This window comes from Hipposideros armiger, unplaced genomic scaffold (assembly GCF_001890085.2).
Source record: "Hipposideros armiger isolate ML-2016 unplaced genomic scaffold, ASM189008v1 scaffold_970, whole genome shotgun sequence".
Taxonomy (NCBI): domain Eukaryota; kingdom Metazoa; phylum Chordata; class Mammalia; order Chiroptera; family Hipposideridae; genus Hipposideros; species Hipposideros armiger.
In genome coordinates, this window is record NW_017732320.1 from 857,293 (window position 1) to 875,339 (window position 18,047).

The following is an 18,047-nucleotide window of genomic DNA, read 5'->3' on the forward strand; positions in this document are numbered from 1 at the left end:
CCCCCGCGCCCCTCACGCAGCCGTCCTGCGCGCGGGAAGGACCGGCCAGAGCGCCCCCCTCCAGTGCTGTCTGTAGGCGCCGGTTCCTCAGAGCGCGGGCCCGGGGGGCGCGCTCTGAACCCCCGCACCCCAGCACCCCGTGTGTCACGCCGTCGCGTGCTTGACCACTTTTCCCTTCGTCTGACCGTCCGACGGGATCGTGTGCCCACCTGGGACGGGCTGAAGCAGCCCCAGCGGGGGCCCCGTGGGCAGGGCGACCCGTGGGGACCCGCGCCTGGCCGTCCCACGCTGAGCGGGTCTGCGGGCCACCCCCACACAGGTACAGCCCCGCGGGGCCGCGTGCCCTCGCCGTGTCCGCCCTCCTGGGGCTCGGGCTGGAGGAGCTTAAAGCCGAGCTGGAAGACGCTGTTTTGAGGGCGACGGGGAGACGGGTCCTCACGCTCCGTGTCAGGCTGGCGGGGCCGCAGCTGAGGTGTGTGCTGCTGCCCGGTGGGCGGGGCGGTGACACATTGCTGCCCGGTGGGCGGGGCGGTGGCCCATGTGGCTGATTGGTGGGCGGGGCGGGGGCGGGGCGGTGACCCACGTGGCTGGTCAGTGGGCGGGGCTGTGTCCCTGAGCAGCTGTCAGGCCCTTAGCGGGTGCAGGCTGCCCACACGAGCTGTGTCTCTGAGTTACCCTGCAGCCCCCCAGGTGACTGACACCTCGGGGCCATTGGCAGTATCTCCCAACAGTAACGAGGGTGCCACTGTGGTTCGGGGCTGCGACCGGGGTCAGCACCCCATGAACAGGGTCCTCACCTGTTTCCTCAGCTGGCTGCATAAGGAGGCGACGGTGCAGCAGGTGGACGTGGTCCCCGAGGCCGGGGTGGCTGACGTCACGGTCATCATCAGCGGCTCTGCTTATGGCAAGTTCCGGAAGCTGTTTCCAGAATGACAGGCGGCCTGTGGCCTGGGGACCGTCGTTTCAGCTGCAGAGGGAGGCAGGCGGGCGCCACCTGACCCAGGTCAGCATGGAGGTTGGTCTGTCAGTCGGACGGGCGCACTCGGGGATTCCAGCTCAGTGGTCAGCGCTGTGTGGGCTGACTTGCCTTCCAGATGTTTCTGCTACGAGACATTAAGGCCTAGTTCCTGCATTTTTAAACCCGCCTGTCTGGCTCTTCCCCGCGCTGGCCGCCCACACGACGTCTGCCCACAGCGGCCACTGAAGGAGGCGGGTGCAGTGTCTTCGTCCTGTGTGTTTCACAGTCGCAGCCGCCCGGCCTGGTCTCCCAAAGCCTGGCGTCGGAGGAATCGTCACCGATGGGTCCCCCCACAAAGGCAGAGGACAAAGAACACGTGCCGTCACGGAAGCCACAGAAACCGAGTGGGACGAGCGTCCCAGGAGCCACTAAGAGATGGCACAATGGGAAGATGCCTCGCAGAGCCGTCTGTCACGCGCGTTACTTGCCAACCACAAGAAAAGTAAAGCTGGGGCGTCTTCTCGACCAGCAGGAGGCTCCGTCCCGGAGCTGAGCTCGCACACACGGGGGGCAGGACCCCGCTGCTGAGGCTCCGAATGCAGACAGGCTCCAGGACAACCTCCGGTGCAAAACGGCCGGAGGGCCTGGGCGCTCAGACACTGACAAGCCCCCAGGGAGATGGGCAGCCGTCCGGCTGCAAGTCTGTCAGGAAATCCTGCAGCGAGGGGTTCTCTCGCCCCCGGCACCCAGGAAGTTTGCTGTGTAATTGCGTCCCTTAGACTTGCATTCAGCCTCACAGGGCTGTTCCTTGACTTGTCCCAGAACGTTGGCGTTGGGATGACAAAGAGGGCACGTCGGCCCTCTGCTGAGCACGCCGAAGGCTGGTGTGCGCAGCCCTTGTCTGGTAAGACTCCTGACACACGTGGCCCTGCGGCCCCACTGCACTCCCACCAGTGCTCAGGTCTCCCACGCCTGGCTTCCACACTCGGCCACCCTGTGGACACGCAGTCTGGGAGGTGTGGGCAGAAGGAGGGCACTGAGACGTCCCCGTGTGGTGGACAGAATAGTGTCCCCAAAGACGTCCCGCCCTAATGCTCAGAACCTGTGATGTGTTACCTTAGTGGGCAAAAGGCCGTTGCAGATTCGATCAAGTGAAGCCCCCTGAAGTGGGGGATGGCCCTGCGTGACCCGGGCGGGCCCTACATGGCGTCACAAGGGTCCTTACATGAGCGAGGCAGGAGGCTCAGAGTCGGAGGTGTGAGGAACCAGCCAGAAGTGAGACAAAACATCGAGAAAGCCACGGTGGAGGACGGGGCCCGAGCCGAGCAGGGCCTAGGAAAGGTTTTCAGAGCCGAGATCACCCTTGTGAGCAGCGGGGCCCCCAGAACCAGTCCTGCCCACACCTGAGCTCACCTGCGAGACTCACGTCAGACTCCTGACCTCCAGAACTGTGAGGGAATAAATGTGTTGCTTGAAGTGACCGTTGTGGCCATCTGTGACAGCAGCCCCAGGACACACACACACGTGGGACCTGGGGTGCAGGACAAGGGCTCCCGAGAGCCGGCCGCGTGTGAGCGGCCTTACCCAGCCTCCCCGAGGACCTGGGCTCCCGGGACCCCACAGGCTGTGTGCGGAGCTGGGACGAGGTCCTGGCAGCACCGTCTGGTCCCTACGGGGTGCAGGGAGCTCTGCAGGCTGCCCAGGTGTGGCCTCGTGGGGCGGGACAGCCGCCTCCAGGACGGATGACCAGGCCAGGCCAGCGAGCCTGGGCCTGAGGTCTTCCTCCCAGCCCTGGGGATTGGCTCCTACGGGGTCGCCGAGCTCGAGGGGCTCTGAGGAGACCCTGGCAGGTGGGGGAGCACCCTGCTCGAGCCGTGCCCCCCAGCTCCCAGAGTCCAGTCCAGTCCGCCAGCCTGTGGCCACCCTGGGTGACCACCCTACTGCTCCCTTGCAGGCACCGCTGCGGCCTGTCATGTTATGTGGGGGAACGCCTGCTTCCTCCCAGGTGCAGCCCCCAGGCATTGTCTGCCCCACCCCCAGGGCCTCCTGGCTGGGAGATGCAAGCGAAGGCTGTCGGGGCTCTGGTCTCTGGTCTCCCCTGGTCCCACCACTGCCCTGTCCCCTCCACATCCGAGGCCCCGCCCCAAGGACTTAGGGGCGGAGAGAGCTCAGTCCCAGGGTTGCATCAGACACAGCCTGCTCACTGCAGGGTCCGGACACCACTGTGGGAGCTCAGCAAAGGGGGGGGGGGCTCAGGGGGCCCGGAGAGAGAGGGCCAGGGGTCTCAGGGTACCCCTAGACGGCTGGGGGGTCTCGGGCCAACAGAAGGCTGGGGATTTCAGGGGGCCCAGAGAAAGGGCTTTGGCCTCGGGGCCCCAGAGGAAGGGCTGGGGTTCAGGCCCCAGAGAGGAACCGTCAGGCTTCCCATGGGGGGAACAGGTACAAGACCGCTCCCCACCCACCAGCACACAGTCTCCTAAGACCCCTCTTTCTGCAGACAGTCTTCTCTCCTCACAGTTCCGGGGTCCACTGTGCCCAGAGGAGCCCAGGCCCTGAAAACGACCCCGTGTGGGTGGCAGGGAGGCCGCCGTCAGAGGCAGGGTCTGGGCTGGGCAGAGCCCCGGGTGCCCCCCCCCGTGTCTCTGACGAGGGACGGTCCAGAGATGGTTTGCAGACAGCCAAGATCGCCGTCGTGGCTAGTGGTTCATCCACAATCATTACTCAGCGGCTGCTGAGCCACGCTGGGCATTGTGAGGACGTGACGTGAGCAAGACCGGGCCTTGTCCACGGCGGGCCGTCCCCATGTGTGCAGCCCGGAAGCTGCCCCACCGGGATCACGTGCCTCTCATACAGGTCTCGAAAAGTCATTGTTAAATTAACCAGGGTCTTTGCTTAATGTCCCCACAGAGACACTAAACACTGCAAACCTCAAAGCATTGATTCTAGTCCTTGCATTCATGCAGCACAGAAAGACAGGAGGAAGGAGGCAGGATTTGATTGTTTAATAACGCTCCTGAGAAATGCTCAATCAAGCTCACGTTTCTAAAGATGCTGTGTATTACCAACAAAATTTTGGGTGTTTGGTCACAAAAATCCGTAATCAGATCTGATGTCAATGTCTTCTAACTGTTCTCTAGAATTAAACAATTCCCGTTGAGCGGTTCCTGACCGAAATCCGAGGTCCTTGTAGGATCAGAGTGAGAGCACGTTTGGGATGTCAGACACTTTCCCTGAGGTGTGTTCCCTCTTCTCGACATCCTGAGCTCCGAGCCCCGTGGGGAGAGGCAGCCAGCGGGATGGTCCCCCGCTCTGTGTGTCTGGATTTCAGGGGCATGCGTTCAACGGTGGCATCCCGGCAGCAAACGCATACGCAGATTTTCTTCTGGAAAAAGTAATTCAATCCCAAAGACAACACATTCCAGCACACATTAAAGAATCATGTTGAAGACTGACCTAAGAAAACCTAACATTGGGTGCCCTTCTGTTTAGGAGGAATGTACACAGGGATTCCCAGGAACCCTCCTAAGAGGGACGTGAGAGAAAGGGTGGCTGGGACCCATCCTGTGCCTGAGAACGTGAGCCACCAGCTCTGGAAAGCCACGTGTACAAAATGAAGCATCTCTGTGACCGTCGAGTCTTTGAAACCCGGACTGCTGGCCTTGGGAAGAAGTGCAGAGGCCTCTCAGGTGTTGCCGAGCCTCCCAGAGGACTGGGGACACCACGGGGGGTGTCGTTTGTGCCCTTGGGGGCAGCACGGGGGAGCGTCACTTTTATCTGTAGGCTTTTAACCAATGGGGGTGCCTGAGCCAGCCAGAGGGGCCAAGCCACTGGAAAACAACAAATTACTTCCGCTTCCCAGAAGAAGGGGACGTGCACAGGGCCGCGTTTGGGGCAGGAGGCAGAAAGCATGAGGCCACAGTGTGCCCCTGGGGAAGGTGGGGGACAGAGAGAACAGGGTGGCATGGGCTAATCTGAAGGGTTCCGGCAGATTCTGGGTGACACAGGTGGCCTCCGGTCACCTGGCAGCTGCCCCGGGTGACTGGGGCAGGGGGAATGCTGCCTTGGTGAGTGGTTAGATGACGGGGTGGTTGGCTTGCACGTGACAGGCGTGCTCCCAAGGAAATGGTTTTCATCTTAGCAGCCAGCCGGCCCTGGGAGGGGCTGCCTCTCCGGGGTGTGGAAGGTGCCCAGACGCCCAGGAAATGAGAAGATAGGGTCAACGTGATTGGCACTGTGATGGCGGCTGGACGCCTACGACACAAGGACGGCGGCGTCTAGGAAACCCCAGGACGAGGGGAGGTGACACGTGGCCAACAGCCACTGCGGCCTGGGGACAAAGGGAAGACTCGCAGGGGTGGCAGAGCGGCCACAGGCAGGACCACGCCCACGGCGGCTCCATTTCACACCTGCGTGCGTGGCAGGCGGCCCCACTCCTGGTGGAGTAAGGAGGGGCCCGGGTACCTCATTCACAGAGGCCGTAGGACTGAGCAGACGCTGCACAGCAGGGACGCTGTGAGGACGAGGGTGAACAGCAGCACACCAGCACGGACACGCCACACCTGTGTGGTACCACTCACACCTGTGCCCGGCACCTGCGTGAAGACGGCGTCCCAGGAGCCTCTGGGAATGGGGGGGAGCGTGTGCCCAATTCCATTGCCGCCCATCTTTGTCAACAACTTCCAAACAGAAGCAGCAGGACAACCAGCGAGTCCCCAGGAGGCCTGCCGGCCCCGGGGAAGGGAACAGCCTTCACTTTACCAGAATTAGTAAGAGGTCGTTGCGTTATCTGAAAAAGTAGGTTTCTACCCGTCGGTCCTAGCCAAGGATGCGATATTATGAAAGGCTTTAAGCAGCGCCCTGGAGCTGACAGGGTGTCACTGCGCTGCTTTCGGAAGCCCCCAGCTGAGGGGACGCCTCTGAGTCTGTCACAGGTGACAAGAGCACAGCCAGGTAATTCCAGGGGAGTCTTCCCTAGATGACGCAATCGCTTCGCCACCTTTAATCGTCAGCAGTCATGGAATCAGTCCCCCCCAGAGACACCGAGAACAGTGAGGCCAGGGGGGCCCCAATGGGGCGCACCCATCAGGGAGGAGACTGGGGGACCCTGCCCGGGGCTGCCCGGACCCCGTTCTCGCCCATGTTTGGCCAAAAGAATGGCGGCCGAGAGCTCAAGGAGGGGCCCGGGCGCCGCCGGCATGTGGAGCCAGAGAAGAACACACTCAGCACCCAAGCAGCTTCTCGTTGAGTCTGATGGCATCGTTGACAAAGGTGTCGGCGCCGACAAAGTCGCCCGCGATTATGTTGGTGCACTGCCTGCCGGGCCCCGGGCTCTGCTCCCGGACCCACGTGCTCAGGTACGGCAGGTTGGGGAGCGTCAGCTTCTTGAGGGACTGGGACGGGTGTGCCAGGATGTACTCCAGGTTCTCCGTCAGGTTGATGCCGGCCACAAACAGCCCGCCTGCAACAGGAGGGGGAGAGACGGTGTGTCCGCTGCCCGCCAACGCCATGTCACCACCCGCCCTCTGCCCCTGCCGCCGTCAGACCGCACGGTGGCGTCACATTCCTCGTACTGTGACAGAGGACGGTGGGCGAGAATGTCCCCAGACACGCCCACATCCTGATCCCCGTGTGGTGACAGCATGGAGGCCCCCAAAGGTGTCTGTGTCCACCTGTGTCTCTGGGACCTTACGCGTCAATTGGACTTTGAGATGGGATAAAACTGAGGATCCTGAGATCGGGGGGTCACCCTTGATGCTGTGGGTAAACCCTACATGTAGTGACAAGGGTCCTTTTATAAGAGGGAGTCAGGAGGGACACCAGACGACGGAGCCAGAAAGTGCAGCGGTGATGGAATGGGACGGGGGACTGGGTGACGTGATGTGGGGCCAGGAGCCCAGGAACACGGGAGCCTCTGGAGGCTGGAAAAGGCAGGGACGCAGGTTGTCCCCAAGAGCGTCCCGAAGGAGCCATGCCTGAGGACCCTTCGCTTTAGCCCCGTGGGACGGCGCATGTCTGACTTCTGCCCTCGGGACTGTGGGAGAATACAGCTCTCGCTTTAGCCACCAGGTTTGTGGTATTTGTCACGAAAGGCGACTCATCCACAGACGTTGTCAGCCAGTGGTTTTCAAGTGGAGTCCCCAGAGCCCTCAGAAGACCTGCTGAGGAAGCATCTCCGAGGGAGGGGCTCGGCCGCCCGTTCCAGGAAGCCCCCCAGGTGAAGGCCTGAGCGCCCTGTGGTGGCCTGAACCCACAGAGAAGCGTGCGCCCTGCCAGTGTCCCCAGATGGTTTCGTCGCCTCAGCCCTAACGTCTCAGCCTGTCCTTCGGACACGTCAGGGGCCGGACGCCAGATCACAGACAGCCTGCTGCCCGGGCTGTGCTGAGCGGGGTCTTCCCAGAGGACACAGCTCTGGAGGCGGCACAGATGCTGTTTCGCAGCAGCTCAGAGCCTGGCAGGCACCTGCAGAGCCGCAGTGAGGGGGCTCAGCTGGAGCCTGGCCCCCAGTCGCGTGGGAGACCCCGGTTTCCGCCTGAGAGGACAGAGACCGCCAGCGGTTCTCAGACCTGCCTGCGTGTGACAAGCCTGGGTGTTTATAAAACCTGGAGGTGGAACTCACCATTTTAAAGTGAAAAACTCAGGCACTTAGCACATTCACAGCGTTGTGCAACCACCACCAATAACTCGTTCCACAACTTTCCATCACCCCAAAGGGGGACCGGTCCCGATGGCCAGTCACCCCCGTCCCCTCCCCCAGCTCCTGGGGACAGGCACCCACTTCCTGTCAGTGGACGGGCCTGTTCTGGACGTGTCACGTAATTGGAGTGACACACACGGTGGCCGTGGGTATCTGGCTCCTGTGAACCTGTTAAAGGTTCGTCCACATTGTGACATGTGTCAGACTCACGCTTCTGCCGGGACAGCCCCCTTGTCTCCCGTTCATCCGACAACAGACTTTGGGGTTGTGCCCACCTGGATGCTTTCAAACGCCCTGGACCCCCCACGAGGTGGGACCCGGGAACTCCAAGGTGCGGCAGGTTTCAGCCAGGACACTGCGTCCCATGTCCCGCCCTGTGAGGTTCTGCCCAGCCCTCAGGACAGCAGGGTCCCAGACTGCAGCCCCGGGAGCAAATGCACCAGCCACAGGTCAGCGCGCGACCCGGATGAAGGCGGAGCTGCCCCCTTGGCCGGACGTGCGGCTGGGAAGCCAGCCACGGACGCTTCCCCTGAGGCCGCACGGCTGGACTTCTGCCAGCGTGCCGGCAGGGACCGGTCAGCACGCACCACTGACTTCACTGTTTCAAACACAGTCACAGGGCGGCTCAGAGACAACAGCCAGTGAACTGCCACACATGTGACACACAGCAGCACTCACTGCCAGCTGCGGAGGGGAGACAGGACCCACAGGTCCACCCACGCAGCCGCGCACCCTGGACCATAGAAGTGAAATGCTTAAACCATGGGGTCTGTGAACAGTAACACACACGGAGCCCCTTTCACACAGAGACGGAGCTGCCGTCCCCGAGGACCGGCCTGGCCCGTCTGATGCCTCCAACCTGTGGCTGTCACAACAGTCACCTTAGGATGGGGCCTCAGTAACACTGTGTCCCAAAGAGCTGTTTGCAGAGACAACAAGAAAGCAGATGCCAGGACTCCAGGACGGATGACTCTGGGCTGAAAATTAGAAACACTGTTTAGAGTCAGTGTCCCTGTGTCACGTTATCTGCACCAATAGCAACGTCTTCCTTTTGTGATGTCATTGTCCCCATTCCTTTTGTCATAAACACCCCTGGCCTTTGTGGCCTCATCGGAACACGCCTGAATCCGGGCTTCCCAAGTAGCTACTGTCACAGATCCCCAGTAAGTGCTGGTGGCCTCACACTTGGAAAGGCCTCTCATGTTAGGTGACCAGCTCCATAATCCAGAAAAGTTCCCTTTCTTCAAGCCAACACTCACATTAGAGCAATAACACCACCAGCTATCACAGCAATAAGCGGGGAGACTCACTTGCAGCATGTTTGCCAGGAAAGGACTGATTTCCTTGGGAAACTAACAAACCAGGACGACTCACAAGGAGAACCGAACGGGAAGCACGCAAAGCTGTGGGCACCGTCAGTCACACACATACACATGTTGGTACGTGTGGATGTGTATACACGTGCACACATTTATACACGCGTGGGCACATGCAGAGCCATATACTGCTTCTAAATCTCTAAATCGCTCGCTTCACGCCCAAAGCGAGCGTGGGGCCCGACAGCCGTGTGGGACCCCCATCTCGTGCAGGAACCGCACCCACCTGGGCGGCCGCAGCTCTCCATGCGCTCCAGGTAGTGGACCAGCTTCTCCGGCTTCACCTGGTCCCCCCACCAGTAGGGGATTGCGGGCCACAGCTCCCTGTGCCGGTTCATCGTGCTCTCGTCATCGTAGGACAGGATGACCTGCTGGCCCCGCGCCCACAGCTGGCGCAGCGTCGGCACCTCCTGCAAGGGAAGTGGCTGTTGGGGTGCATGTGAGAGGACAGTGACAGGCGGAGGCACTGGGGTGTCTGAGAGGACAGTGACGGGAGCAGGGCGGCCTGTGTGTCACCGTCATGGTGTCTGGATTCTCACAAGCACAGGGTCGCACCCTGACCTCAGGGTCCCACGGTTGGCGATTGGGACAAAGGCACTTGGTGTCTGTCCTGCGTTACACGGGGAAGGACCGGCATGGCTCCGTCTCAGGCTGGAAGTTAAGGTTCCCCACCGCCCTCCCCCTCCCCACTGTCACGTCCCCAGTGACACGCGCGCAATGGCTGGTGCCCCCCATCCCGGGCGGCCCCTCCCCCATGTGTCCTGTTGAGACCCGAGTGACTGGGTGCCCCCAGGCTGACGGCAGCACTGTCACCTCTATTTTAGCCCCAACCTCTGAGGTACCAGGTGTCTCCTGACCTCACAGGATGTCACTGGAGAAATCCAAACAGAAGGGTTGAAATGATTTGATGTAAACTCAGCCTAGATAGTCATGGCTTTACCTCCTCCGGCTCCCTGGAGACTAAGGCAGGGCACGTGCCAGCCACTACCAGCAAACGGGGACAAGCGCCTCCTTGATTCAGCCACAGGTTGGCTTACAGCCTGAATTGTGTCCCCCAAAATTCACATGTTGGAGCCCTGACTCCCCGGGACCTCAGAATGTGACTGTATCTAGAGGTGGGTTTTCAAGGAGGTAATTAAGGTGACATGAGGTCACCAGGGTGGGCGCTGATCCAACAGGCCTGTGTCCTTATAAGAAGAGGAGGTGAGGACACAGACACACACAGGGGGCAGTCAGGTGAACTTAGGGCGTCAGATTCTGTGGCAACTTCTAAACAGGAGCCAAGTGTGACCCAACGTCAAGAGAAACGTCTGGAAGACCCCGTTAATGGCCCCGGAGTTGTGTCAGCATCACGCATGGCGGCCCCAAGTGAGCAGATGGAGCCGGTGGTACAACCCCACCCGCCCGCCCCCGCTGGGGAGAGGTATGGGGGAGGCCGGGCCCTGACTCACCCCCCGGGGACACAGCATGTCCCCAAAGATGTTCTGGACGCAGGTGACCAGGTACTCGTGCAGGTCCTCTGTCATCCCCTCGAAGTTCCTGCACGCCAAGATGACCACCTCCTGGGGGTGCGTCTCCAGCCACTCAGAGATCTCGGTGAGCGTGTCCTGGGCAGGGGACAGGAAGACCGGCCAGGGACCCGCTTTCACAAACGTCCAGGCGGCCCCACAGGAGCCGGGGTGAGGTGCAGGCTCAGAGACACAGGAGGGTCAGGAAGCCCAAATCACTGACTGCCCCAGGTCGGCCACGGTCGCCCACCCCCCATTATAAGACTTCGCGTCCCACCAGTAACGGCCGTGGGTACCCGGTCACCCCTTAGGAGATGGCACGTCCCACCAGTAACGGCCGTGGGTGTCCGCCCCACCTCTTAGCAGATGCCACGCCCTCCCGGGAACGCTGTGGTGCCCACCGCTGCCCGAGGCCTTGCCGGCTGCCCCCTCCCCGTGCCCACCTCCACCAGCGCGCTCGTGTACAGCATGTGGACGAAGTGCAGGTTCTTCTCGGAGCCCTGCAGCATGTGCGCGATCCGCAGGTCCAGGTACCGCACCCCGGCGTCCAGCTGCTCCGTGACGCTCAGCTCCTGCGGGCACAGGACGGTCATCTCTGCAGGGAAGGCGGGCAGCCCCCACCTCATCTCGCTGCCGCCCGTCGGGGGCCAGGAGGTCGGTGGGGTGCCCGCCGTGGGCTGTGCCGTGTGATGTCAGCTCAGCAGCGGCTGGCGCGTGCCGGGGTCGGGCAGCCACTCGGCCTTGCATTTGGGACGGGCTGTCCAGGGGACACTGGCCAGTGGAATTCCCGATCGGACCTGCGGGGACCCTGTCCTGGGAAGCAGCTAGGCCGGCCCCATCCTGGCAGCCAATGCCCCCTCAGCCCTGACACTGGACTTGGGACATCCCTGCAGGGTCCCGCCTCGCCCTCGTCTCTGGCAGTCACCGGGTCACCCCTCTGGGTCTCAGCAGGTGTAGGCCAGGCTCCGGGACACCCCACCTGCACCACGGAGGTCAGGGTGTGCCGAGGAGGCTCAGGCACAGCGGGCACTGTGCACCCCACAAGCAGTGCTAGGAAAGGCGACACGGGACGCAGAGACAGGGAAGGGAGGATGAAAGGAAGAAAAAGCCCTACTGTGCACACAGTGACGGCGCAGAGAGCAAAGCTCCTGTAACAGACGCGAGAGAAAGTGATGTGGCCCTCACACAGAGCGATGGTGTAAAGGGAGAAAAGTAATATAAAGATTGGGAAACAAAATGCCACTTTCCTTCCCAAATAATCGAAAAAGCAAAAAGTAATATTAACATTAAAAAGTAAAAGACTATGGCACTATGCTCCCTATCCAAAATAATAATCGAAAAAGAACATAAAAGCAAAATAAAGTAAAAAAATATGGTATTGCACCCTGTACACAAAATAATGGAGAAAGCAAACAATAATATAATAATGAAGGAAAAGAACACGGTACTGTGTCCTGTACATAAAATAATAGAAAAGGTAAAAAGTAACGTCAACATTAAAAAGTTAAAAAAAAGGTGCTGTGCTCTCTGCACAAAAAAATGATGGGAAAACCAGGAATGTGGAAAAAAATCATTTTTCCACCCTGCGTGCCCTGCAGGGAGCTCAGGCTGCTGCTCCTCTGTTGATAGTGGAGAAAAGAAGCCCACTGTGTGCACGGCGGGCCCACTGTGTGTGCGGAGGGGCCTTGGGAGGCCCAGCCCTTGGCCAGTGACCCTAAGTCCCAGAGACACGGAAGCCTTGTGAGGACAACTCTGGCTGCACCTCGGCCGGATGTCCCTGCGATCTAAAAAGCAGTGACATGTGCACACGAGGCTGTGTCTCAGGCTGGGCCTGCTTGACCGGGACGAGGCCCGCAGCCGCCAGCCAGACAATCCCTAAGAGGCAGGATGGCGTTCGCACCACTTTCCTCAGGTGCTTTTGTGACAAAGCTAAGGACGCCCTGCTGTTCCTGTGCCGTCTTCCTGCGCCTGTTACATATTAAGCACCTTTTTAGGACACCGGATATTTCACAGAAAAACCACTTTCAGCGTCCGCATATCTTGCCCATTTGTGGACGCACCATGAGGGACTGCGTGGGACGTCTAAGTACAAAGCCAGGGTTATCCCTCCGCTGATTCTGTGGGGCTTCCAGCCTCTTCTGCACCTGCCCCCCCCACGCACCCTCCCCCCCACACACACACACAGCCCAGACGCCCTCGTTGTCCCTGCTCTGCGGGACCCAGCACCCCCCACCCTTCCTGCCGGCGCGTCCCTCGCAGGCAGCTAACAGGAGTCAGGAATGTGGTTTCCCAACGTTCCAGACCTCGCTGTCCGTCCCTGCCAGGCGGCCACGCACCTGGGGTGACGGGTGACCTGGGGTGACGGTGACGGAGACTCAGAGCAGAGCAATTACAAGGGGCGGAGCCGGGACGCGCAGAAAACCCTGCAGAGTGGCCCCCAGCGGAGGCTGAGGGAACAGCTTGGGGCTCAGCGGCTCCCAGGAGGCAGAGGGGGGCGGCCCTGCTCCCAGGTGGGCCCCGCGTGGGTGCCACCACGGGGCCCCAGGCCCCGTGCTGGACCACAGCCAGCGGAGGCCCCACCCCAGCATGGGACGTCCTGAGCGACTCCGGGAGGCCCCTCGCCTACACGTCCCCAAGGATCACCCCTCCCGGCTGCTCCCAGGCCCTAAAACCATCTGCGGCTCGCAACGGAGGGACTGTGGGTCAGGGGTGCAGGGAACCCAAAGGATTAAGGCGAGACTCGATTCCCCCCGGCCGGCCGGCAGGAAAATACCGGAGGAGACACCGCCCTCGCCCCCTCAGAGCCTGGACCTGAGGAAAAGTGCAAGTGGGGGCGCTTTCTGCCTTTTCCAAATGCGCCTGAGTCCTTCTAACCAGCCTCCGCCCACTCCCACTCTCAGGGGTGTTTCCTGCAGGTCTGGGGGCGTCTGGAACCTGACAGAGGATGGAAACGCCTGGCACCGTCTCCAGAGAGGACAGGGCCTGACTCCAAGTCCGAGGGTGACCCTCTTCCCATCTCTGTGACCTCTGAGCAGCTGCCTGTCACACGTGCTGTCATTCCGATTTGAAAATGAGCCGTGTTGTTTCTCGCCTCCCTCCGTGGGCTGGGAGGAGGTTTGCTTTCAGCTCTATGTCCCCAAAGGGATGAGGGCGCCACCTGCCAGGCGGCTGGCGCTGGTGGGGAAGTGGCTCCGGGCCCACAGCCCCTTCCTTACCTGGGTGACGGACCACCTGAGCACGATGGGCTGCGTGATGCACGGCAGGGCCTTGGCCAGGACCTGCAGCAGCCGGGACTCCTTGTGGGAGATGGGGGACTTCTTGTTCAGGCAGTACGTCATCGTGTCGTGGCTCCCTGCAAGCAAACCGAGGGCACGGCCCTCCGTCAGTCCTCCTTCCACTGTGCGCTGCGGGCTGCACACCGAGGACCCACGGAGGGCACGCAGAGAGCACGCAGAGAACATGGAGAACACGCAGAGAACACGCATAGCGCCGGGGCCAAAGGTGGCCTTGAGCTACACGTCACCCAGAACCTGCTGACGGGGTCTGTGCGGATGGGACTGAGTGAAGGATCGGGGATGAGGGCGTCCTGGATCAGGGGGGCCCTGACCCCAATGACAGTGTCCTTATCAGGCACAGAAGAGGAGAGACACAGACACAGAGGGGACGCCACGTGGAGACGGAGGCAGAGACGGGAGGGAGGCGGCCACCCGCCCGGGGACGCCTGGAGCCCCCAGGAGCTGGACGGGGCAGGAGGGACCGTCCCCTGGGGCCTCCGGAGGGAGCGTGGCCCTGTGACAGAGTGGTGGCAGCCTCCTGGCCTCCAGCCCTGGAGTGGGGGTGCGGGGAGGATGGGTCCCTGTTTTGTAAGACATTTCATTGTGGTAGTGAGTTACAGCGGCCACAGGAAACTCATAGAACTAATGCATGTTAATTGCAGAAAAATAAAAATATATAGGTAGGTAAAAAAAATTTTTTTCACCTTCATATATTTATATTTATTTTAAATTTATGTTTGTAACTATATATATATTTATGTGTATTTTATATTTGTATGTTTTATGTATAATATAATAGATGTGGACCCATTTCTATATGGGGATAGCCATTTACATCTACGTATTTTAAACAAACAACAGGATCAAACTATGGAATTTTTTGTCTGCTATGTTGCGAGCATCATGTCAGCGTTTTCTGTGGCGGGAAACAGGGGGCCCCGCACTGTTTTCAAGACCGTGCACTCTGCGATGTCTGCACGTAGCTGACCGCTGACACTGGACATGGAGACCCTCGTCCCGCCCATCACGGGCGACATCACCCCAAACATCTGGTGTGAGAGTGTGAGTATGAGCGTGTCGCACGCCCAGCAATCACTGTCTCAGGTGAAACACTGGGACTGGACTCCGACCAGGCCGTGGGGGGCCCCACTTCACAGCCCACCGCCCTCGGCCAGCGCGCCTCCCACCTCCACCTCAGGGGACGCTCGCCACAGCCCGTCCAGCCCGTCCAGGAGAGATGGTACAGTGTGTCTCCTGCACACTCTTTCACAGCGGGGGGCTGGGCGTTAGTCATGCTGCATGGGTCACTGGGGTTCCTCCTTTGGGAACCCCTGTCTGGGCCTGAGCCGTTTCCTGCCGGGGTCCACGTCCCTTGTGGATTTCCAGGTCCTCTGTGCCGACAGCGACCGTCAGCGTGTGCTTTTCAGGTTCGTCCTGGGCCTGGCTTCCTGGGCTGAGGTTAGCATTCCGGGCGTCCCTGGGGGGCTGCTGTGGGCGAGGAGGAGGGACGAAGGGCAGAGGGACACCCCGTCTGGGCTTGGTCCCCTGAGTGGCCCGGTGGGTGCAGACAGCCTCTGGGAGGGTGCGGTGAGGAGGCCCCAAGGCTAAGCAGCTCTGGGCAGGGGCTCCGCTGTGAACGGGGCCTGAGGAGAAAGACCCGGGTCTTCATGGCGTCTCCTGGGTGGCTGTGCGAGTGTGCTGGGGCTGCCGTGGCAAAGTGCCACAAACGGAAGCGTCGCCTGACGTCCCGGAGGCCACAAGTCTGACCTGGCTCCGAACTCTAAGTGCCCGGGGCCGGTTCCCTGTGGGGGCTCCAGGGACTAGGACGCCCCCCGCTGCGCCTTTCCAGCTTCTGGGGACGCCCGCATTCCTGGAGTGGGGTGTGTGGACCCACGTCCTGGGTGGGGAGAATCCAGGGTCCTTCTGTATGTGCGGGGCGACTGGGCACCTGGAACTTTGCATCCTGCGGTGTTCCCAGCAGCGTCTCCACAGCGGGGGCACCGGGCAGACACAGAGCGTGCACACGTGACGCTGACCCTGTGAGGGCCTTTGGGGCAGGTCCTGGGTCTCCATCGCACCCACGAAGGGGCAGGCGGGCACCAGAGCTGTTGCCTCTCGTGGAGGGTGAGGCCGGCGGCACAAAGCCCCACAGTTGCCAAGGAAGTGAGCCAAACCCGAGACGCTGCGTAAAGCAAACATCCCACTGAAAGCAGGGCTTCCTGTTGTTCCGAAGGGTCCGTGAAAGAGAGATGGGCTGACGGCTGGTGGCAGCGCAGGCCGTCACGATGGCCAATGAAATGCTGGCGTCACAGCTGAAGTGACATCACCCAGAGACATCGCCTCCAGAAGCTTCGCGGTGGCTGCTGGCGGCAGGGGACCCAGCGCACACCCCGCAGTAGCCGGGCTGCCATATCTCCAATGTCTTGGGCACCGATGCCCCTCCCTGGAAATGCCCACCTGCTCCGGTCACCAGGTGTCCCATCCGCACTGAGACATCTGTTCAGGGCGAACCCCAGCAGCATTTTTGCAATAAAATGGGCTTGAGTCCATGATACTTCATTCACAGTGTGTGTGACTGTGAGCGTGTGTGTGACATGTATGCGTGTGTGTGCAGCGTGAGCGTGAGTGTATGTGTAAGTGTATGAGCGCGTGTGTGTGTGCACGCTTGTATGTGTGTTCACGTGTGTACACGCGTGTGCATCTTGGCTTCCCCCACTCCCAGGACCTCTCTGCAGCCCACATCCCTGCTGGGGACGCGCAGGCCTCACCTGGGATGGAGAGGTGGTGGAGGGGCACGTCCCAGAGCCGGGGGCACAGCGCCGACATCCAGTCTGCGTTTGCGTTCCTGCTGCCGGACAGGCGTGGGAGTCGGCCTGCCTCGCTCACCTGCGTGCCCATCATAGGCGAACCCACGGACCTGCAGGGGGAGTGAGGCCGTGGGGAACTCACACAGGGGTGCACGGAACGCGTGCTCCTGGCGGCACAGGGCTCGTGGCTCTGAGGACATAGAACCCCAGGCTTCCTTCTGGGGGGTGATGGGTGGTTGGGAGTGTGGGGGACAGTGGGGGTGATGGAGACAGAGACACAGAGGAACAGAATGAGGCAGAGACAGAGATAGAGGTGGGGGGGAGAGGCAGACAGACAGAGAGACCCAGACACCCAGGACCCCAAAGCTGCTTTCGCACGGTAGCTGCAGCACATGTGCCGCCCCCAGAGTCCCCTCACCCTCGGGTCACACACTAACCCCCCAGGACTGTGGGATGGGGCTCAGAGGTGAGCCTGCGGTGTCTGGGGTGTGGGGTCTTTCATCCTGGGGTGGTGGCACCCTAGGACCCCAAGTCAGCACCAATCGCCCCTACGTAGTTTGGAGCTGGGCCCCCTGTGGGGGTGTCTGCTCTGTGGCAGGACCTCTGCCTAGGAACGGCTCCTGGCCGCCCACGGACAGGTTCCCTCAGATGAACTGGCTGTCAGGGCAGAGGCGTCCGAAGCCGGGTCCCACGCCCCTGAGTTAGGGCTGCACTGCGGCCTCCCGCTGCGAGTGCAGGGCAGGTAGAGACCCGTCTAGTCTCAGCAGAAGCAGGCAGGGGGTGCGAGCTGCTGCCCGGGGCCTCCGGGACAGGAGGTGACAGACGGAGGCGCCCACGGAGGCCTGTGGGGCAGCGGGCAGGGCCTGATCCCCACCCCCAGGTCTGTCGGATACTAACGTCCGTCTGTCATCGTCAGGGTGACACTCGGGGCAGCACCTGGGGAGGCGCCGACATGACGCAGCCGGGCTGTCGGATGAGTCCTGCCTCCCAGGCCCACGGAGCTGCCCTGGCCGGTGAGACACGGCAGCCTCCACCTGTGAGTCCCCTTCCGTCCCGCCCGGCACGCGCCGCTGGTGAATGGCGCATAGCAGGCACTCAGGACATAGTTCTCAGCTGAATAAACGGACGGACGGACGGACGGAGCTCACAGCTGGCAAGGCCGCGGGTCCTGCCCGGGTCCTCCCAGCTCCCCAAACACTCACCCGCCGGGGCGTCCACAGGCGCAGCCCAGCCGCGTGAGGACCAGGACTGCGGTCGGTGACCAGGTCCTTCCCTGCCCGGCCCGGCCCGGCCGAGGTCAGCGGCCTTGGGGCCCCGCCAGGCTGCTCGCAGCCCAGGGAACAGGCTGGCCCGGGAGTTCCCAGCCCCGAGCCTCCTGCCAGCGGCCGGGGACACGGGTCCCTGTGCCCCTCGGGGCTGCTGGCTGGGG

At 61.5% G+C, this 18,047-nt stretch overlaps 2 protein-coding genes across 8 annotated transcripts in view; one reads left to right on the forward strand and one right to left on the reverse strand.

Moving 5' to 3' along the window:
- GTPBP6 (GTP binding protein 6) overlaps nucleotides 1-2,438 on the forward strand; it is an 8,584-nt gene extending 6,146 nt beyond the window's left edge. The window contains exons 9-10 of the mRNA XM_019631013.1: nucleotides 320-472; nucleotides 810-2,438. Of these exons, the coding sequence (XP_019486558.1) occupies nucleotides 320-472; nucleotides 810-933 (277 nt within the window). The 3' untranslated portion in view covers nucleotides 934-2,438. The remainder of the gene's footprint in view (nucleotides 1-319; nucleotides 473-809) is intronic.
- A 1,507-nt stretch (nucleotides 2,439-3,945) lies between these two features.
- The window catches only part of PLCXD1 (phosphatidylinositol specific phospholipase C X domain containing 1), a 17,518-nt gene continuing 3,416 nt past the window's right edge, over nucleotides 3,946-18,047 (reverse strand). For 5 of the 7 annotated variants that reach the window (XM_019630996.1, XM_019630993.1, XM_019630995.1 and 2 more), the window contains exons 2-7: nucleotides 16,580-16,728; nucleotides 13,752-13,888; nucleotides 10,980-11,108; nucleotides 10,480-10,635; nucleotides 9,255-9,438; nucleotides 3,946-6,416 (exon numbers count right to left, since the gene is read on the reverse strand). In XM_019630996.1, the coding sequence (XP_019486541.1) occupies nucleotides 6,178-6,416; nucleotides 9,255-9,438; nucleotides 10,480-10,635; nucleotides 10,980-11,108; nucleotides 13,752-13,888; nucleotides 16,580-16,712 (978 nt within the window). In that variant the 5' untranslated portion in view covers nucleotides 16,713-16,728 and the 3' untranslated portion in view covers nucleotides 3,946-6,177. Of the gene's footprint in view, nucleotides 6,417-9,254; nucleotides 9,439-10,479; nucleotides 10,636-10,979; nucleotides 11,109-13,751; nucleotides 13,889-16,579; nucleotides 16,729-17,515; nucleotides 17,725-17,820; nucleotides 17,981-18,047 lie in introns of those variants that run through there. The other 2 variants (XM_019630994.1, XM_019630997.1) reach the window with 2 other exon arrangements.